The sequence below is a fragment of the Mytilus californianus genome, unplaced genomic scaffold (genome assembly GCF_021869535.1).
Source record: "Mytilus californianus isolate M0D057914Y unplaced genomic scaffold, xbMytCali1.0.p SCAF_8, whole genome shotgun sequence".
Classification (NCBI taxonomy): domain Eukaryota; kingdom Metazoa; phylum Mollusca; class Bivalvia; order Mytilida; family Mytilidae; genus Mytilus; species Mytilus californianus.
This window is the reverse complement of record NW_026262734.1, coordinates 80,270,913-80,287,458: the sequence shown is the minus strand read 5'-3', so window position 1 is coordinate 80,287,458 and position 16,546 is coordinate 80,270,913. Positions and strand designations below refer to the sequence as shown.

The 16,546-nt window shown below is 30.6% G+C and overlaps 1 protein-coding gene across 4 annotated transcripts; it reads left to right on the top strand.

Moving 5' to 3' along the window:
- The first annotated feature begins 2,142 nt into the window (after positions 1–2,142).
- LOC127711043 (uncharacterized) lies at positions 2,143–15,856 on the top strand. Of its 4 annotated transcripts, XM_052216996.1 has the most exons (11): positions 2,143–2,348; positions 4,185–4,229; positions 5,790–5,999; positions 6,442–6,531; positions 7,370–7,420; positions 8,960–9,019; positions 9,270–9,329; positions 10,494–10,553; positions 11,804–11,926; positions 11,957–12,076; positions 13,277–15,856. In XM_052216996.1, exons 2-11 carry the CDS (start codon positions 4,217–4,219, stop codon positions 13,444–13,446), a joined length of 957 nt encoding a protein of 318 aa, XP_052072956.1. In that variant the 5' UTR covers positions 2,143–2,348; positions 4,185–4,216; the 3' UTR covers positions 13,447–15,856. The 4 variants fall into 4 exon arrangements, with proteins under 4 accessions (XP_052072956.1, XP_052072959.1, XP_052072955.1 ...); XM_052216999.1 differs by lacking the exon at positions 10,494–10,553 and having other exon boundaries at positions 2,144–2,348; XM_052216995.1 differs by having other exon boundaries at positions 2,145–2,348; positions 11,804–12,076.
- Positions 15,857–16,546: the final 690 nt, after the last annotated feature.

Genomic DNA, 16,546 nt, shown 5'->3' with positions numbered 1-16,546 from the left:
GATAAAAATAGAAACATACATAAAAGGCCAAATCATTATAATAAATATGCATAGGAATAATGGAATACTTGAAGTGCAATGATACATAAATTAAGACTGATTTGTGCATCAGAAAAGTTTATAATAAAAATAAGAAAATAGATATAGTATAGTATTTAGGCATATTTAAATTGAAAGATAATAAATAATGTCATACAATTGTGAAACTTCCAAGTCAAATAGACAAAATGATTTTACTGCTTTAAAATGAATTATTTATAAGGAAACATTTTTTTTAAATTTTGATGCAAGAAATCGTTTTTTTTTAATCTCAGAATATGATAAAGATTCTTTGATAGAAAGTTGAATTTTCATTTCAATATAGTGAAGCATTTTTAAGATGCTTGGGTAGCAATTTGAATGGAGAGAACATAATTTTATTAATAAAACATCTTCATTCTATACATTTATTGCCAAAGGGTAGCTTGTTTGAATCTAACCAACTTTACACAGTTCTTAAAACGAGAGCTTACTTCGGAAGTATTTTTATATTCGGTTATAGCTATATTAGCAGGGTTGATTTTTTTTTCTTCGGTATAACCTCAATTTACTCAATTTTTTTTGTAATATATATACAAGTAGTAACATGGATATCGTTTTTGGGGGCCTTTATAGTTTGCTGTTTGGTGTGAGCCAATGCTCCGTGTTGAAGACCGCACTTTGGCCTATGATGGTTTACTTTTACGAATAGTGACTTAGATGGAGAGTTTTCTTATTGGCACTCATAACACATCTTCTTATATTATTCTGCTCATTATTAGTCAATGATATGTTCTAATTATTCAAGCATTTTACTTTGCAATGACTACAAAGGTGATAAAGGAGTAGGCCCGGTAAGGGCCGTTTTTGGCCTCAAAATTCAGGTTCATCTGATGAAAGATTTTGGACACTTTTTAAACACTTCAGTGTCTACTTCAGTCGATTCGATTAGTTTATGTGAAAGATTTGAACTGATTTAAACGGACTGCAATAAATTTTGATTCACTGCAATTTTCATTCTCAAAATGGATTGTTTTGAATCATTGCGAAATGGTCAAAAGACTATGGATTTTCGCTAAAAATCTAGCAGTTTTATTCTCATACAATGTCATATCTGGAAATCTAAACATATCTCTTGAAGAACCATGTCATAAAGGAACAACAATTCACATCTTGTCGGAAAACTACAGTTTTGCTTATGTTAGAAAAATTACATTAAGCTTAAAATAATACCGCTGAATATAATTTTTCTATTAAAGAAAAACCAATGAAAATTCACAACAGCTTTCAAATCAACCTGTAATAAAAATAAAAGAAATAATACGCTTGATAAAACTTTAGCATTCCACTTTTTATGCCATATGATACACAATGAATGTATAAAACAAAACTAAATTTTTAGCTTATCGAAACTAAAAACTGAGGGCTAAAATTTTAGCTTTCAAACATTTTGGGTTCAATTTTTTTCTGTTAAAATTTTAGCCATTAGAACAATTTTAACAAGTACATAAATTTTGTTTTTTCATGATTTAAAATGCTAAAGTTTTAGTTTTTACAAGGATTTGTATAGTACTATACAAATCCTTGGTTTTTACAACAACATTTTAATTGAAAGTGAAAACTTATCCAATAAAATCAAATTTAACGGATTTCGCAGATGAGATTTAATGTTTGATCTAGACAAATCACGTGTACGTGTATACATGTAGTTACATGAACAAGAATTGCATTTTCCACATTCATTGATTTATATGCTGATCATGCTGATTGGTAACCTCAAATTATACTTATCAACTTTTGGTGGATTGCACATGCTTAATCTGTAGTTGTTTATGTGGTTTCAGAAAACTTATTTGTTAGTCCTTTTGTTAATCTACTACGCTTTTCGACACGGTATTATCAGTTATTTTAGCCAAATGATTTTTGATGATGCTTCTGGTATTATTCACTTCTTGTATACTATAAAGCCATATACTGAACTAGGCTGTATTGTATACGGTGTGTCCATATAACACTATATATTACATGAATTATATAAGGTTTACTCTACGGACCCTATTTGAAGTCATAAGTCATAAAAAAAATATTTTAGAATACTAACTGCCTAATTAATGTAAAAAAACATTGAACAGAATGTGGTGGGGTTTAATATGTTAGTCCGATCCCATTCCTCCCCCTAACCGGGGACAGTGGTGTAACAGTGCAACATAAAAATGAACTATAAAAATGATTTGTCAGTTGGTGGTTATAGACACGTTTATATACTGAAATATGTTCTATTTTAGCAGCTACAACTTCGCTTCCGGGAACTACAAGTTTTTCATCTAATGGTATGTAAGACAATATACTATTTTCATATTACCGACTTTTGACTGGTTTATATTATTGTTCGACAGGTTACCTACGACATCCAAGTACTCGGTCAATTAAGATAAAAGTAAAGAAGTAACATCAAACATTAGATCTGTACAATTCTTAGGGGAAATATACTGCTTTATATTCTCTTTACACGACAAACTCATTGGTAAATAGTAAAATTTCCCCTCAAGCCACACCAATTAAATGTTTGATGTAACTTCTTAACGTTGCTCTTAATCGACTGAGTACAAGGATGTCGTAGGTTATAAACAGTAATCAAGGACAACTTTTTGTTTTAATGTTTTAATGTTTTAATATTTATATACTGTTATTGTGTATTCTACCTGTACTCCTCTTTACACCCTTTAGAAAAACAATTTCAGTATTAACACATTTCAAAACAGTTTGCAATTTTTTTTAAGTCTGCTATTTTATATTTCACTCTTATTTTTCAACATGCCTGGCCACGTAAATTGAAATACTTCATGAAGAAAACTGTTTTGTTCCAGGAAAGCCTTCTATTTTTCGTGCCCACACTTATCACCCAGTATATTAGCATTAATTTAGAGTTCCCAATATCAAATATAATCTTTTTTTATGTGATCAAGTTTACATGCATGTGTGAAATGTTCTAATTTTTAAATTTTTAAATATTAAAAACAGAGTAACAATTTCTTTTTTGATAAATGGGATTTTTAAACCCTATATTTTATTTTTACTTATTCATCACTTTTTAGGAACACTTTATTTTTTTTTGTGATTATGATAATTGTCGCACCTGAAACAAAGTTAGTAAGATAAGAACTGCTTCTCATTAAGTAAAGTTATTGTATGTTAAGTTGAATTAATTAATTTAAAAGGTTGTGAGCTCTGTTTTTCTCTCTCTTTCTATGGGAGTCTATTGCTGTATTTTGAAGAAAAAAGACTTTCAATTAATGCAAAATGTTCAGTGATAAGTTTTCTGCTTAAGTAAGCTTGAAAGGAACTTCTTCTGAAAGATCAATGTTATTATCTAATAGTTGTATTACTATCAGTACATAGCAGTACACTATTCCAGGCCCTGCCCTTAGGTCATTGTAAAGTTTTCTGTCTTATAGTCATTTTGATAAGAGTAACTTTAGATACATCAATGATTTTTTTTTTGAATTTGCATGACTATTAGTACACATCAGATTGAAGATTATTTCAAGGCCATGCCATCAATTGAAGGTTCATGTTAAGTGACTTTGAATTAAGTATAAATTTTCAGTGTAAAGTTTTCTGCTTTAGTCAGTTTGACAGGATCTTCTTGTGAAAGATCAATGATACTTTGTATAAAGTTGCATGTCTATCAGAAAATATCAGTTTTGCAATTTTTTTAGAGGCCCTGCTGCTTAGTATATGGTCCACTGATTTTGAATGTTAAGTTTTCTTGTTAAGTCAGTTTGATAGGAACTACTGATAAAATAAATGATATTTTGCATAGTTTTAAGTGGTACATCTATTACTATGCATAGGCAGATCCATTACTGGATCATGACTGGAGCCCCCCCCTTTTTAGGTCAGTCAGCAGGCCCCCTTACAAAAATTTCTGGATCCGCCACTGCTATCAGTGCATATCAAAATGATGACTATGTTATGGCTCTGTCCTTAGTCATGGTACAGTGATTTTAATTAATAAGCAGTGATGCTGTCCATCAAATTTGCTGTATCTAAAATTCTGCAGACAGACAAGATGCGATGTTATTATTATTTTTTATGGAGAAACATTTCCTTATGACAGGCTTACAATATTATCCCTATTATTATACACAGTTCTGTAATTGCAGGTAGCAAAAGTTCCCTGGGTATATCATTTTCAATGAAACTAAGTGGTAAGTTTTGTAAAATTATTCTTGCAAGAATCACTTTTAAAAATATTACAGTTACACAACCATGGCTTTCTTTTCAATTGTGTGTAAAAAGTAAAATCACAAAAATACTGAACTTTGAGGAAGATCAATTCGGAAAGTCCATAATCACATGGCAAAATCAAATAACAAAACGCATCAAAAGCGAATGGACAAGAACTGTCATATTCCTGACTTGGAACAGACATTTTTAAATGGAGAAAATGGTGGATTAAACCTGGTTTTATAGTGCTAAACCTCTCTCTTTGATGACAGTCTCATCAAATTCCCTTATATTTACAATGATGCGTTAACTAAACAGACACACAATCAATAAAATAGTCAAAATATGGGTACAGCAGTCATCCTCATGTAACAATTTTAAAAGGAACAATTTAACAGAACACAAAAACATCTATCTACAAACACATTCATTGATTTGCATGTCTGACGTCAGAAAATTTTATACGTCACATATATTTGTCTTCAATGTACATACAAACAATTTTAAAATTTCACATATGCAATGTTAGCATACAGGGTTAAAAAATCAAAAGTATGCAAGAATAAATTTCAGAAATAGACCAAGATATAAAATAGTTCAAAAGTTATATAGAACTTATAAGAATCCACAAATAGTTAATTCCACTACGCGATTGAAGTGAAAATATTTTTAACACATAAAAACTAACTTGACATGTTTTGAAATATTTTTAATTTTTTTATTAGTCAAGTTTGCTGGGAACCACTTATGGCAAGATTTTAGTATGCAGTTGTTATGCTCCTGCTTTAAAAAAGTTAAGGGATACGTGTTGTTTTCAATTTTTTTTCCCTCTCTCTGTCTGTCGGTCATTCCCATGAATATTTTTTCCTTGAATTTTCTCAGGAACTGCTTTACAACTGCAAGGATTTCTGAAATTTGGTTTCAGGGTTATATGAGTCAGCAATACCATGTGATGTGTTGTTAGATTCATAAGCCAAAAATTCCCATCTACCAAACACTTGCATCATTTCAAGTTATTACATGACATCCAAGTTGAAAATTTTCATCACAATTTTCAGTAACTACATTACAATGATTTCTGAAATTTGGTTGATATGAGTCAGCTTTACCGTGTGCTGCGTTTTCAAATTTATCACTCAACAACTTCCTGTTCACTGAACACTTACATATTTTTACACTATTAACATTTTCCAGTAGCTCACAGTTTCACTTGTTTTAACTTTGGGTTATCTCATCTTCACTGAGATGAAATGGCATATTGCACTTTTGGTCATGGTTCATTGACTTTAAATATTTTGCAGAAGTATTGCTACATTAATTTCAACATTTGGATTACTTTTAATGTCATATCAACATTTTTATTTATTTATTTGGAAAACTTGGTATTACCACACTTTTCTCTTGAATAAGTAAGTGTTGTGTATAGATGCCTAGAAGTAAAACATACTATGGAAGGCCACTCTTTTCTACATTGTAAATGAATAATTTGAAATGACAGTTTTATAAATGTTCACCTATAAACTTGAATGATATTGTTCTAGGGTTTTTACATCACATGGCTGATTCAGATGCTGTTTTAAGAGCAGAATCAGGAATGTCCTTAATTGAAGAAGAAGAGGTGGAGACAAAGCCAGAACAGTTGATCAGTTATACTGATGTGTTGTTGTGTCCAGAAACACAAACTGCAGCAGAGCCATACTTTAGCACAGATGCATGGCAGCTTGTTTTAAATACCCTCAAAGTATTAGAAGGTAATCAGTCTGAATATCTATAATATGGCATTGACACATTCCCTTGGAACTGATTTTTCAAATGATATAAAAGGTTTAATCTAAATGGTTGAAAATATATTGAAAGGTACAGAAAGGTAGTAAAAAAAACCACCATAAAGCAAAGAACATTGGAAAAAAATTCAAAATAATATCAACCAAGATATTAAACAGACCTATGTTTCTGGGATCTCCTTTACTTAAGCATGTTTAGCTCTTGAGAATATCATGTCACATGTGAAAAGGAAGCATTGATTTTCATAGGAAAAACATTTAATAGCAAATATCAGAGCATGATGCAGATATTCACAGTTTCAAAACTTATTTGAATGACTAGGTTTTTTTTTAAATGATTTTATACTATAGTGTTATTTTTAAAAAGAACCTTCAATTAGATTATTTTCATTACTTTTTTATGTTTTAGATATGTATATTGTTAACACTCAGAAGAAATATGATATGATTTCTCCATCTCGGACAAGAAAAGGCAAAGCTTTAATAGGATCAGCTAAAGGTTGGTCATTAAAAAAATCATTTTGAAAAGAAATATAAATATAAGGACATGATGTGTTATAGTCAATGAGACAACCATTCAGAAAAGCCCATTAAACAAGTTTTAAACAAACAGACCATTGTACGGTCTTCAACAATAAGACAATAAGAAAAACCTATGCCTTCTTGAGTATTCAAAGTTTAAGAGACCTCAACAATAAAAATATTGGTATTCTATTTGTCAAGAACAAATTAGAAACCTTTTCATCAAATCAATGACGTGACTATAAAAACAACCATACGAGTTATCTCATTCTGATTAGATATAGCATGTTCTGAAGGGCTATTTTGCCAATGAAAAAAGAAAGATATTTTTCGCTTGAAACCCTGCTGATATTTCTGCTTAATAACACATAACATTAATACAGATGGGAAAGTGAAACATTTGCTATTGATTTCAATTGTTCTTTCTCTTCAAGGCATTACTAAAAAAAAAGTCACAATTAATAAAGCAAGCTATTGATTAAGCATCATTGTGAAGTGGGAAAAGAAGTATAATTTGAGCAAGTACCATGGTTGAGATAGTGAACTATGATTTAGCATGTTACTAAGACAATTAGTATATTCTAATTCCATTTAAAGAATGTCATTGTGTTTCAAATATGACCAAGCTTTGGCTTTGTCTGAATCCGTGAACCAGTTTTGATGGTCAACAATAGTTATTATATATGATATAAATTGCAAATTCATGTATGATTCTTGTTAACAACATTTGTAGCATTAAAAAAAATATTTAAAAATTTCACTTTGTAAACTTTATTATTGAATTCAGGATCAAACAGTTTATAAATTTATTGTAGGAAGAATATTTAAAAAGTGTTCAAAAAAGAAATCAGACCAGATTGATTCAGGTAATTAATTCTTTCAAGAAGAAAAAAAAAGGAAAAATCAAAAACTTAACTGCCTTCGTTGGTTGAAAGGTCATTTTGGGTATTACCATTTATTTGGTGTCAATCATATGTAATTAAAAACCTGCTCTTAAGAGCCTCAAGTTTTATATATTGTTGATTTTACGTTTTTGATTTATGGGAATTTATTCATAAAAATTTGAGAGAATTCTGATTAAAACTCAAAAATGCTTTGAGGGATTTCCATGAAACTTTGGTGAGCGGTGGTGTAGTGGTGAGTGCATCGGACTACTATCACAAAGTTTCCTGGTTCAATTCCCAGTTGGGATGAAAATTTCAGGAACTGAATTGTCAGCTCTCCCTAGACACCATTTGCGAGTATGGTCTTGAGAAAACGATGATAGTCCGTTGGAAGGGGACAATAAATGGCTGACCGGTGTTAAGAGAGAGCCATAGCTCTTGCATGTAAGAGACACTCTTGGAGATTTCGAAACAGAGCAGCACTCGTACCCGCAAAGTGGAAAGAAATTAATATAAGTTGCAAAACTTGATTCCCAATCCACTATAAATAAATATGTGTAAACTAAACTTTGGTGATTTGTTTATTTGCATTGACATACCTTCCCTTTTCTTATTTTAAATTTTGTTGATCTTATGTTTAAAAGGAGTATTGGGATTTTATTCATAAAATATGAGGGATTTTCAAGTTTTCTAACTCTTACACAAAACACTTTGAGCAGTTTTCCTGGTGACTTGATTACATGTATAACCACCCTTTTTTCAATATAAATTTCTGATATGAAATGGATACCACTGTGTTTTCATGTCTCACAATTTACCATGTTGGGGGCCGAAGTCTATTTAAGCAGTGCTCAAAGTATTTCTAGCGGAACATTTCATTAAAGCATAATGATAATGAAGAGCTGAAAGGGTGGTGAGGTGTATATCATGCCCTCATGGCCCAGCTCTTTGATAATTGTATCTGACAGACATCCACTGCCTGTTTGCAGATACTTTGAATATTTCAGTTTGATGTTTGAACTTCAATGTTTTTATTACTTATTTCTCCAGTACAGCGAAATAAAACTCATTCATCTAGTTCGAGCGCATTTTCATGTTGTCAACTACTTTGAATAATGAGTGGGTTATGCTTAGCAAAATATGGGATAAAGTTTTGCTTTCTAAATTTCTAGCAATATATTTACACAGTCAGTATTGTACACAAAAGCTTACCATGAATGAGCATAGTATTTGATAAAACCAATACTTTTTAAAAGGATCAACAAGTCATTAGCAGGTCATGTGTTTAATTTGTTGTTGGGTAAGGTTAATTTTATTTTACTTGTGTTAGAATATTTGGGTCACAATAAGCTACAATTATTAGATGTGCTAGCTAAGTCAAGTTACATCTGAAGTATTTGGTGATAAGATACTTATTTTTAGAATATATTGTATTACAATTGAGCCCCTAATGTAATGGTGTGACTAGTCAGTTTCTTCAGCACAGTCGCATTTAACCCTTAATAATTGATTACTTTATAGGAAAAAGAAATGTATATTCCTTCACAAGTGAAGACAGTTCTCCACTAAAAGCAATGGAAGGTGAGTGAGTAAAAAAATGTTATATTCAAATTAACTTTATTTTAGAAAAAAACAATATTTAGCTCACCTTACTCATAGGGACAATGTAAGTTGAAACTATGACTTATTCTTATATCCATATAAATGGCTGTCCTTAAGACCAAAGAATTGTTAAACCATTTGGAAACCTGAAGCCTAATTTTTTTCTGTAGTTGTCTTGTTTCATAATAATTTATAGGTAATGAAGATTAAAGTTATGACCTATTTGTAGGAAAAACAGAAAAAAAATCCTCAACAAGTGACGACAGATCTCCATTAAAAGCAACAGATGGTAGGTATATTTTCTTATTTCAGTATGTATATATACAGCGTTATGTTGTCCTAGATATAACTATGTGTCTAGCCTACTTCAAAGAAAAAGAATTAATATAAGGCATGTCAGATACTAGATTGAAGTTTAGTTTATAGAACAAAGTGATCCTATAATGCTTTATTGGCTTCGTTGTCAACAGTTATATGGATCTGCTTACCCTTCCAGAGCACCTGAGATCACCCTCAGTTTTTGGTGGGGTTTGTGTTGCTTAGCTTAGTTTTTCTGTGTTGTGTCTTGTGTACTATTGTTTGTCTGTTTGTCATTTTTATACGCCCGTCAAATTTTGACGGGACGTATTATGGTATACAAATGTCAGGTGTCCGTCCGTCCGTCTGTCTGTCCGTCCGTCTGTCTGTCTGTCTGTCTGTCCGTCTGTCTGTCCGGCGTAAACATGTCGCACCGTAACTTGAGAACGACTTAACTAAATTTCATGAAACTTAATATAGTTGTTTTTTATGATGGTCAAATGATCTGTATACTTTTTCGTGAAAATGAGATTTAAACTTTTTGAGTTAGGGCACTTTGTAACTAAAACAGGGGTGTGTTTTTTTTCACATGTCGCGCTGTATCTCAAAGACGGTTTATGATTATTGCTTAAAACTTTACACACTTCTTTGTTATATTAAACTGAAGATCTGTAAACTTTTTGGTTTCATACAAAATTTTATTTTAGTGATATTTGTAAAAAAAAAAACAGAGTGGGGGGGGTTTCACATGTCCCGTCGTGTCTCAAAAACAATAAATGGTTATTGCTTAAAACTTTCTCAGAAACTATTTATGATTATTGCATAAAACTTTCACACAAGACGTCGGGCGTATCATGCGCTCATGGCGCAGCTGTTTATTGTTTTTAGCCATAGCATTGTCAGTTTATTTTCAATTTATGAGTTTGACTGTCCCTCTGGAATCTTTCGCCCCTCTTTAAGGTTCAATCTGTGGTTACAGTCTTTTGAGAAATCAAACATTGTGTCAAACCTTCATGAAATTTTAGGAAATTTGAAAAGAAGGTTGTTTATGACCAACTGACAGTATTCAGAGCAAAGTTTTGAAAATAATCATATAAATATATAGTATACTGTATACATATGTTTGAAGGACTTTATTGGATAATGATTTTTGTAGGGAGAAGAAATTTGAATATTTTACCAAGTGCGGAAAGTTCTCCAGTAAAAGCAACATATGGTGAGTATGAATTTTAACTAGACATTTTTAACATCCGGATTAAATTAATGTGACAAATTTTTTTCTGGGCTTTTAATGAAAATACATAGAAACCATATATTTTCAGTATCAGGGTAAGATTAACTGTTTTTTGACACCTTCATTGTCTACTTTTCACCTTTCTTATGTTTCTTTTCAACTAATACCACTTGTAATTAAGAATGTAAAGACCTATATAAGTCTCTGAACAATTGGTTAAGATTGTTATTTTATTCAAAGTAAAATTGAGAATGGAAATAGGGAATGTGTCAAACAGACAAAAACATGACCGAAGAGCAGAAAACAGCCAAAGGCCACAATTGGTCTTCAATACAGCTGGGCCCTAAAAAAAAATGTGTACTAGTCTAGTGATAACTGATGTCAATCTAAACTCTGAAATATATTAATGAACTAAACTTAAAAATCAATCAAGATGAACAAAGGCCAGAGGCTTCTAACTTAGGACAGGTGCAAAAATGGGATTGGTTAAACATGTTATTTTGAGATATCCCCTATGCCTCTTGCCAATACAGAAAATACAAACACACAGCAATATGCACAGTAAAAGAATAGGTAACAAAAGAAACTAAAAAAAATGACAATGGTACATAAATTAACAAAGTAATACTAGCATTTACTGACAGGCCAGCTCAAAACTTGGATTAAACTGACTGAAAGTTAATGTCTTCATCATATGAATATCAATCTCAATTCCTCCTGTTAGTGATTAAGTATCATTACATCATAAAATATATGAGAAGTACATAACCCCGTCTCTTGCAATGACCCCCATTAGTGAATCAATATTAAAGCTAAAATTTGCCATCTTTAATAACATGAAAACAGAATCGTAAATATATCCCTTTTTTAATAGGTCTTTTTAAAGATTTTGAGTTGAAAGCTGACATTTTTTTGCGTTTGTAAATAATTTAACCGTATTGGATTTGAAACACTAGAAAGTATACGAAGTCTGCATGCTGATTTCTATTTATGAATGATGACCTTGTACTTATGATAAGATTTAGTAAATGTTTTGACTAGTTTATGATATCTAAAACCCTTGTGTAATTATTTTTCAGTAATACATAGATTTCTTTCGCTAAAATCTAGTACATTGTTACAGACACAAGCGAAATTGTAAAAGTTGAAATATAAACACCATAAGATGGTGAAAAAGGAATGTCACCATCTAAAAATGGATAATTAACCATATGAAATGTTTACTTTTTCAGATTTAAATGATGCTATAGATGTGTGCCCAATTTTAGAAAAGACCAGTGAAATTACTGGAGACGGTGAAAAGATAAGTGAAACTACTGGACAAGGTGAAAAGATTAGTGAAACTACTGGACAAGGTGAAAAGATTAGTGAAACTACTGGACAAGGTGAAAAGATTAGTGAAACTACTGGACAATGTGAAAAGATTAGTGAAATTACTGGAGATAGTGAAAAGATAGGTGAAACTACTGGACAAGGTGGAAAGATTAGTGAAACTACTGAAAATGGTAAATATTCTGAAGTTTTTACAATATCAAATCAGTCAAAGGTTGTATTGGTGACTGTGGCTTCTCTTCAAATTTTTGAGATGGCCACCATATACTTAAAATTGGAAGATTGTGTAAGGCTGAAGGTTTTATAATATCTCTTAGTATTTAATACAATGGACCCAATAGAGATTGTTTGCATCTCACTGATATTTACTTTACCATAGGGCAGATGTTTTATGAATGTGATAGTTTAGTTTCCTTATGCAACAATCTTTCTCAGGTGCTTTGCTGTTATTTTGATAGTTATTTTTGAAATGAATGATAACTGATTAAACAGATTTAAGGTGTGTGAAAACAAATTTCAGCTTCATAATGCAAAATTTAAAGAAGTTGAAATAATGACAAAATTGATAATGGAAATTGGGAATGTGTAAAAAAGCAATAATCCAACCAAAGAGCAGAAACATCTGAAGACCCCCTTTGGGTCTTCAACACAGAGAGAAAATCCAACACCTTTAGCTGGCAACTTATAAAAAATGTGTACTAGTGCAGTGAAAATTGACGCCACACTATTATTATCCAAAACATATAAAAGAACTAAACAAATAAGTGTCCCAGGTTAGGTGAGGGTTGAGATTCCCCTAACTGGGTATTAGGGGAATAGAAATTTGTTGAACCCTGAGATAAAGCTGAGGGTAATAGTTGTATCTAAGAGGACAATAAACTTATTTTTCCACAAATATCCATTCAGTAAGACTTTTATTATACTGAAAGAAACAACATACACAAAATAATGCCAGGGACTGAAGGGCATAGTTGACCATAATTCATTTATACAAATGTAAGAGACAGCATACACATTGTGATGACACCTTGTCTATCTCTTCTAAGGTATTGGAATGCTGTCTTTTCTTTTAAGGTAATCAGAAATAATATTTTGTCAGTTTGAATGACTGAATTTGTGTTTTTGGCATCCTAATGCATATCAAAGTGAAAGATCCAAAATATATTTTATATGCCTTGGACAATATATTTGTTTCATTAAAAACAAGTTGTTGTTTTGAACTGTACTTGGATAATCTAAGTATAAGTTGATCTGAATATATGATATAGTTTCCAAGTATTTACAAAGTAAGAAAAGTTATCTGTTCCTGATATGTCATGTGATTTAAGCAATATAAAAGTTTTTTTGCTAATATAATAAATTTATCTTTCTAGGAAGAAAAAGAACAAGTTGTTCTTCAAAAAATGAAAAAGTGGATGCAACAGAATCCAAGAAGTGCACAGTAAGACTGACTGATATTGGTACTATTAAAAACTTGAAAACATATGTTGATAAGACAGAGAAAAAAAGAAAAAGAAGAAAGATATGTCTAAAGAACTTGTAAAATAATATATGTAATATGTTAAGTTTTAAATAAGTTCATCTGATATGAAACAACAAATTCAGGATACTTTGTGTCATATTTCAAATAAGTTGAATGGATATCTACTTTTATGATAAAACTATGATATTTCAAAAAGTTGTAAATATTTTTTTGTCTAATTTATGAAAATCAGTAATAGAATAAGGAAAAAAGTGTAAATATATTAATATATAACAAAATCCCTTCAAGAAAATCTTGACCTTTAGCTTAGTCATGCAGTTCTATGACAGCAGAACTTGTTTTATGTTAAAGTAGCAACTTAAATATAAGTATGACCAAATGCTAAGCAAATAATAGAAATCAGGAAAGAGAACACATTGTTGTGTATTAATTCTGTGGGACTTGATTATTTATCTAAAGTTTTTCAATAGTGTTAATGTATGTCATGTCTGCAAATTTTCTACACTAATATTTTTCAATGTTAATTTTTTTTCCATCAAGTAAATGAGTCTGCAATACAAACAAAAGAGTGTATTGCACAGTTCTTTCCATTAAGGTCATGTGTATTCATTTATGCACAAAAAAAGTCATAACTATAAGTATTGTTTTTATAACTGTGTAATGTTTACCCTCCTATATCAAGTATATTGGCCAAGAAACTTGAGAAAAAAGTTCAAATTCTGTAAAGTTTTGCTTGAGCCGGATTTTTTCAGCAAGAAATTATTATATATATATAAAGAAGTTCAAGTCAAATATGAACTTGATTTTTACATTATACTATATATAGATATAATACTTTTACTTAATCATGCTCCTCGGATATACAAGTTGTCCAATTATTGAATTGAATAAAAGACAAATATTGGTGTGTAACGATCTTCATACTGTTAGCGTTCAGCCAGGATGAAGAGGTTATGCTCCAATTAGATTGAGTTATTATAGTTATAAAAAAAGGAAGTGCATTCTAGATTGATTGATAGAGATGGAATCTTATAGTTAATTTTAGTTATGATTTGAGGATAATGATATATAAATAAAGTCTATCTTGTGACTTTAATATTTTATTGTTGTTGTTTGCTTAAACAATATGTTAAGTTTTTTGTTAATAAATTTTGTGTCTTTATTTATTCTGTTACATTATCAGCTTTTTTGTGAACCTTCAGAATTTGTGGATAATCTTTTGCAATATAAATGTCAAAATATTCATGCATCATGCATCTTTAATTTTCTTTTTCTTTGCATAATATGTACCATAATGTATATAGAGATAATCTTTTTACCTAATCATTCTGCTCGGATATACAAGTTGTCCAATTATTGAATTGAATAAAAGACAAATATTGGTGTGTAACGATCTTCATACTGTTAGCGTTCAGCCAGGATGAAGAGGTTATGCTCCAAATTGTCTCTTGTTGATTATTGATTAACCCTTAAGGGTAAAGACCAAATGTTTGGACATTCAAAGAGTGTTTTGAAAACAATATCCACATGATTGTCTGAAGGTTTGCTATGGTGTAGAAGCATCTTGAAAACATATCTGCTTTTATCCTTTTTCCTTTTTGGGGTGGGTAAGAATATAATTCTTAATAGGGAACTATAATTAAATAGTTGGGAAAAAAGGAAAAAGGATATTGCAATTCTATCATGAATAAGCTAATTCTTCATTTAAACTTTGCTCATGATGGTGAACCCAGTGTGGTTACCATTGCGCCCCAGGCCAAAGTTAATTTAGCACTAAAAAGGAGTGAGTTTTTATTAGATGTTGTTAATAATTATATGCAAATGCAAAATGAAAATGATATTGTAGAAATAGAAATTATTTTATCAGAGTATAATCGCAATTTTACATTAGGCTTTTTATTTAAACAATTATTAAATGACAATAATGAAGTAAAAAGATGTAGAGAGGGCAAAACAGCTCATCTTGTTCCACTGATTGAAAAGTTCAAACTTGAAACAGACTTTGTTAAACTGCTTCTGCCACGAAAAATCAGAGCAAAAAATGCTGTTGCCATTCATTCACTTTATATCAAACCAATGTATCGTTCTGTCATTAATGAGTTTTATTTACTTAATTTACATGGAGTAAATTCACAGGGACATATAAGTGCAGAAGATTTTATGAGGTTATTGCACGAACTTAAAACCTGTCATGCTCATTATTTAGTGCACATTTTACCAGTTTGCATTTGTTTGAGATGCACTGAATATAGACATGAAAGACTTAATCAGCTTTCAGAATGTACCTATGCAACACCTTACCATGGTCCTATTACAAATAGCCCTTTCCGTAATTTACCAGTAGGACAACAACAATTAACAGGTGGCAGACCTGGATAATGTTATTCTGTTATTCCATAGTTTACATGTATTACATCTTTCACATTGTTATTTGTTTATTATGCTAATAAATGATTAGTACACAATTGAATATCATTTGTCTTTATTTTAATCATATATAAGTTACTAGTAGTTGTTGATTTATTCATAGACGAAACATACTGAAAAATAATAAACAGAAAAAAAAGATTTGAAGAGGCCATATTTTGAATGAACATTCAAAATATTGTGGCATTTAAGGTCTCAAGGTCTATTGATTATTTAATATTTCATGGAAATGTGTTTTTTTTATTTTTTAATAAATTTCCAAATATAGGCAACCAATGTTCAACAGTCATAATTCGATAAAAAGAAAACAAATCAAGGCTGCAAACAAAAACTGTTAGAGTATTTTAAAGTTTCTCAACGTAACAGTTTTTTTCTTATTTTCCTCCTTACAAAGTCATTAACCATAGACATGGAATAACTTTTATGTTTAGGTAATTAGGTTTCATGATTGCCAATGTTCTACTATAATGTTCCAGCCAAAGACACAAGGATATGAATATTACAGTATAGCCTTTATCATGAAAAAACTCTTTGATTGTATTTAAAGCAACAGTAGTATACCGCTGTTCAATAGTCATAAATCTAATCAAACAATAAAACAAATTCGGGTTACAAACCAAAACTGAACAATCAATTATAAGATGAAAACAACATCAAAAGCACTGAACTACAACGAAAACAAACGCCAAGTTGAACATACATAGAAGCTGTATAGTCAGGAATATCATTTAGC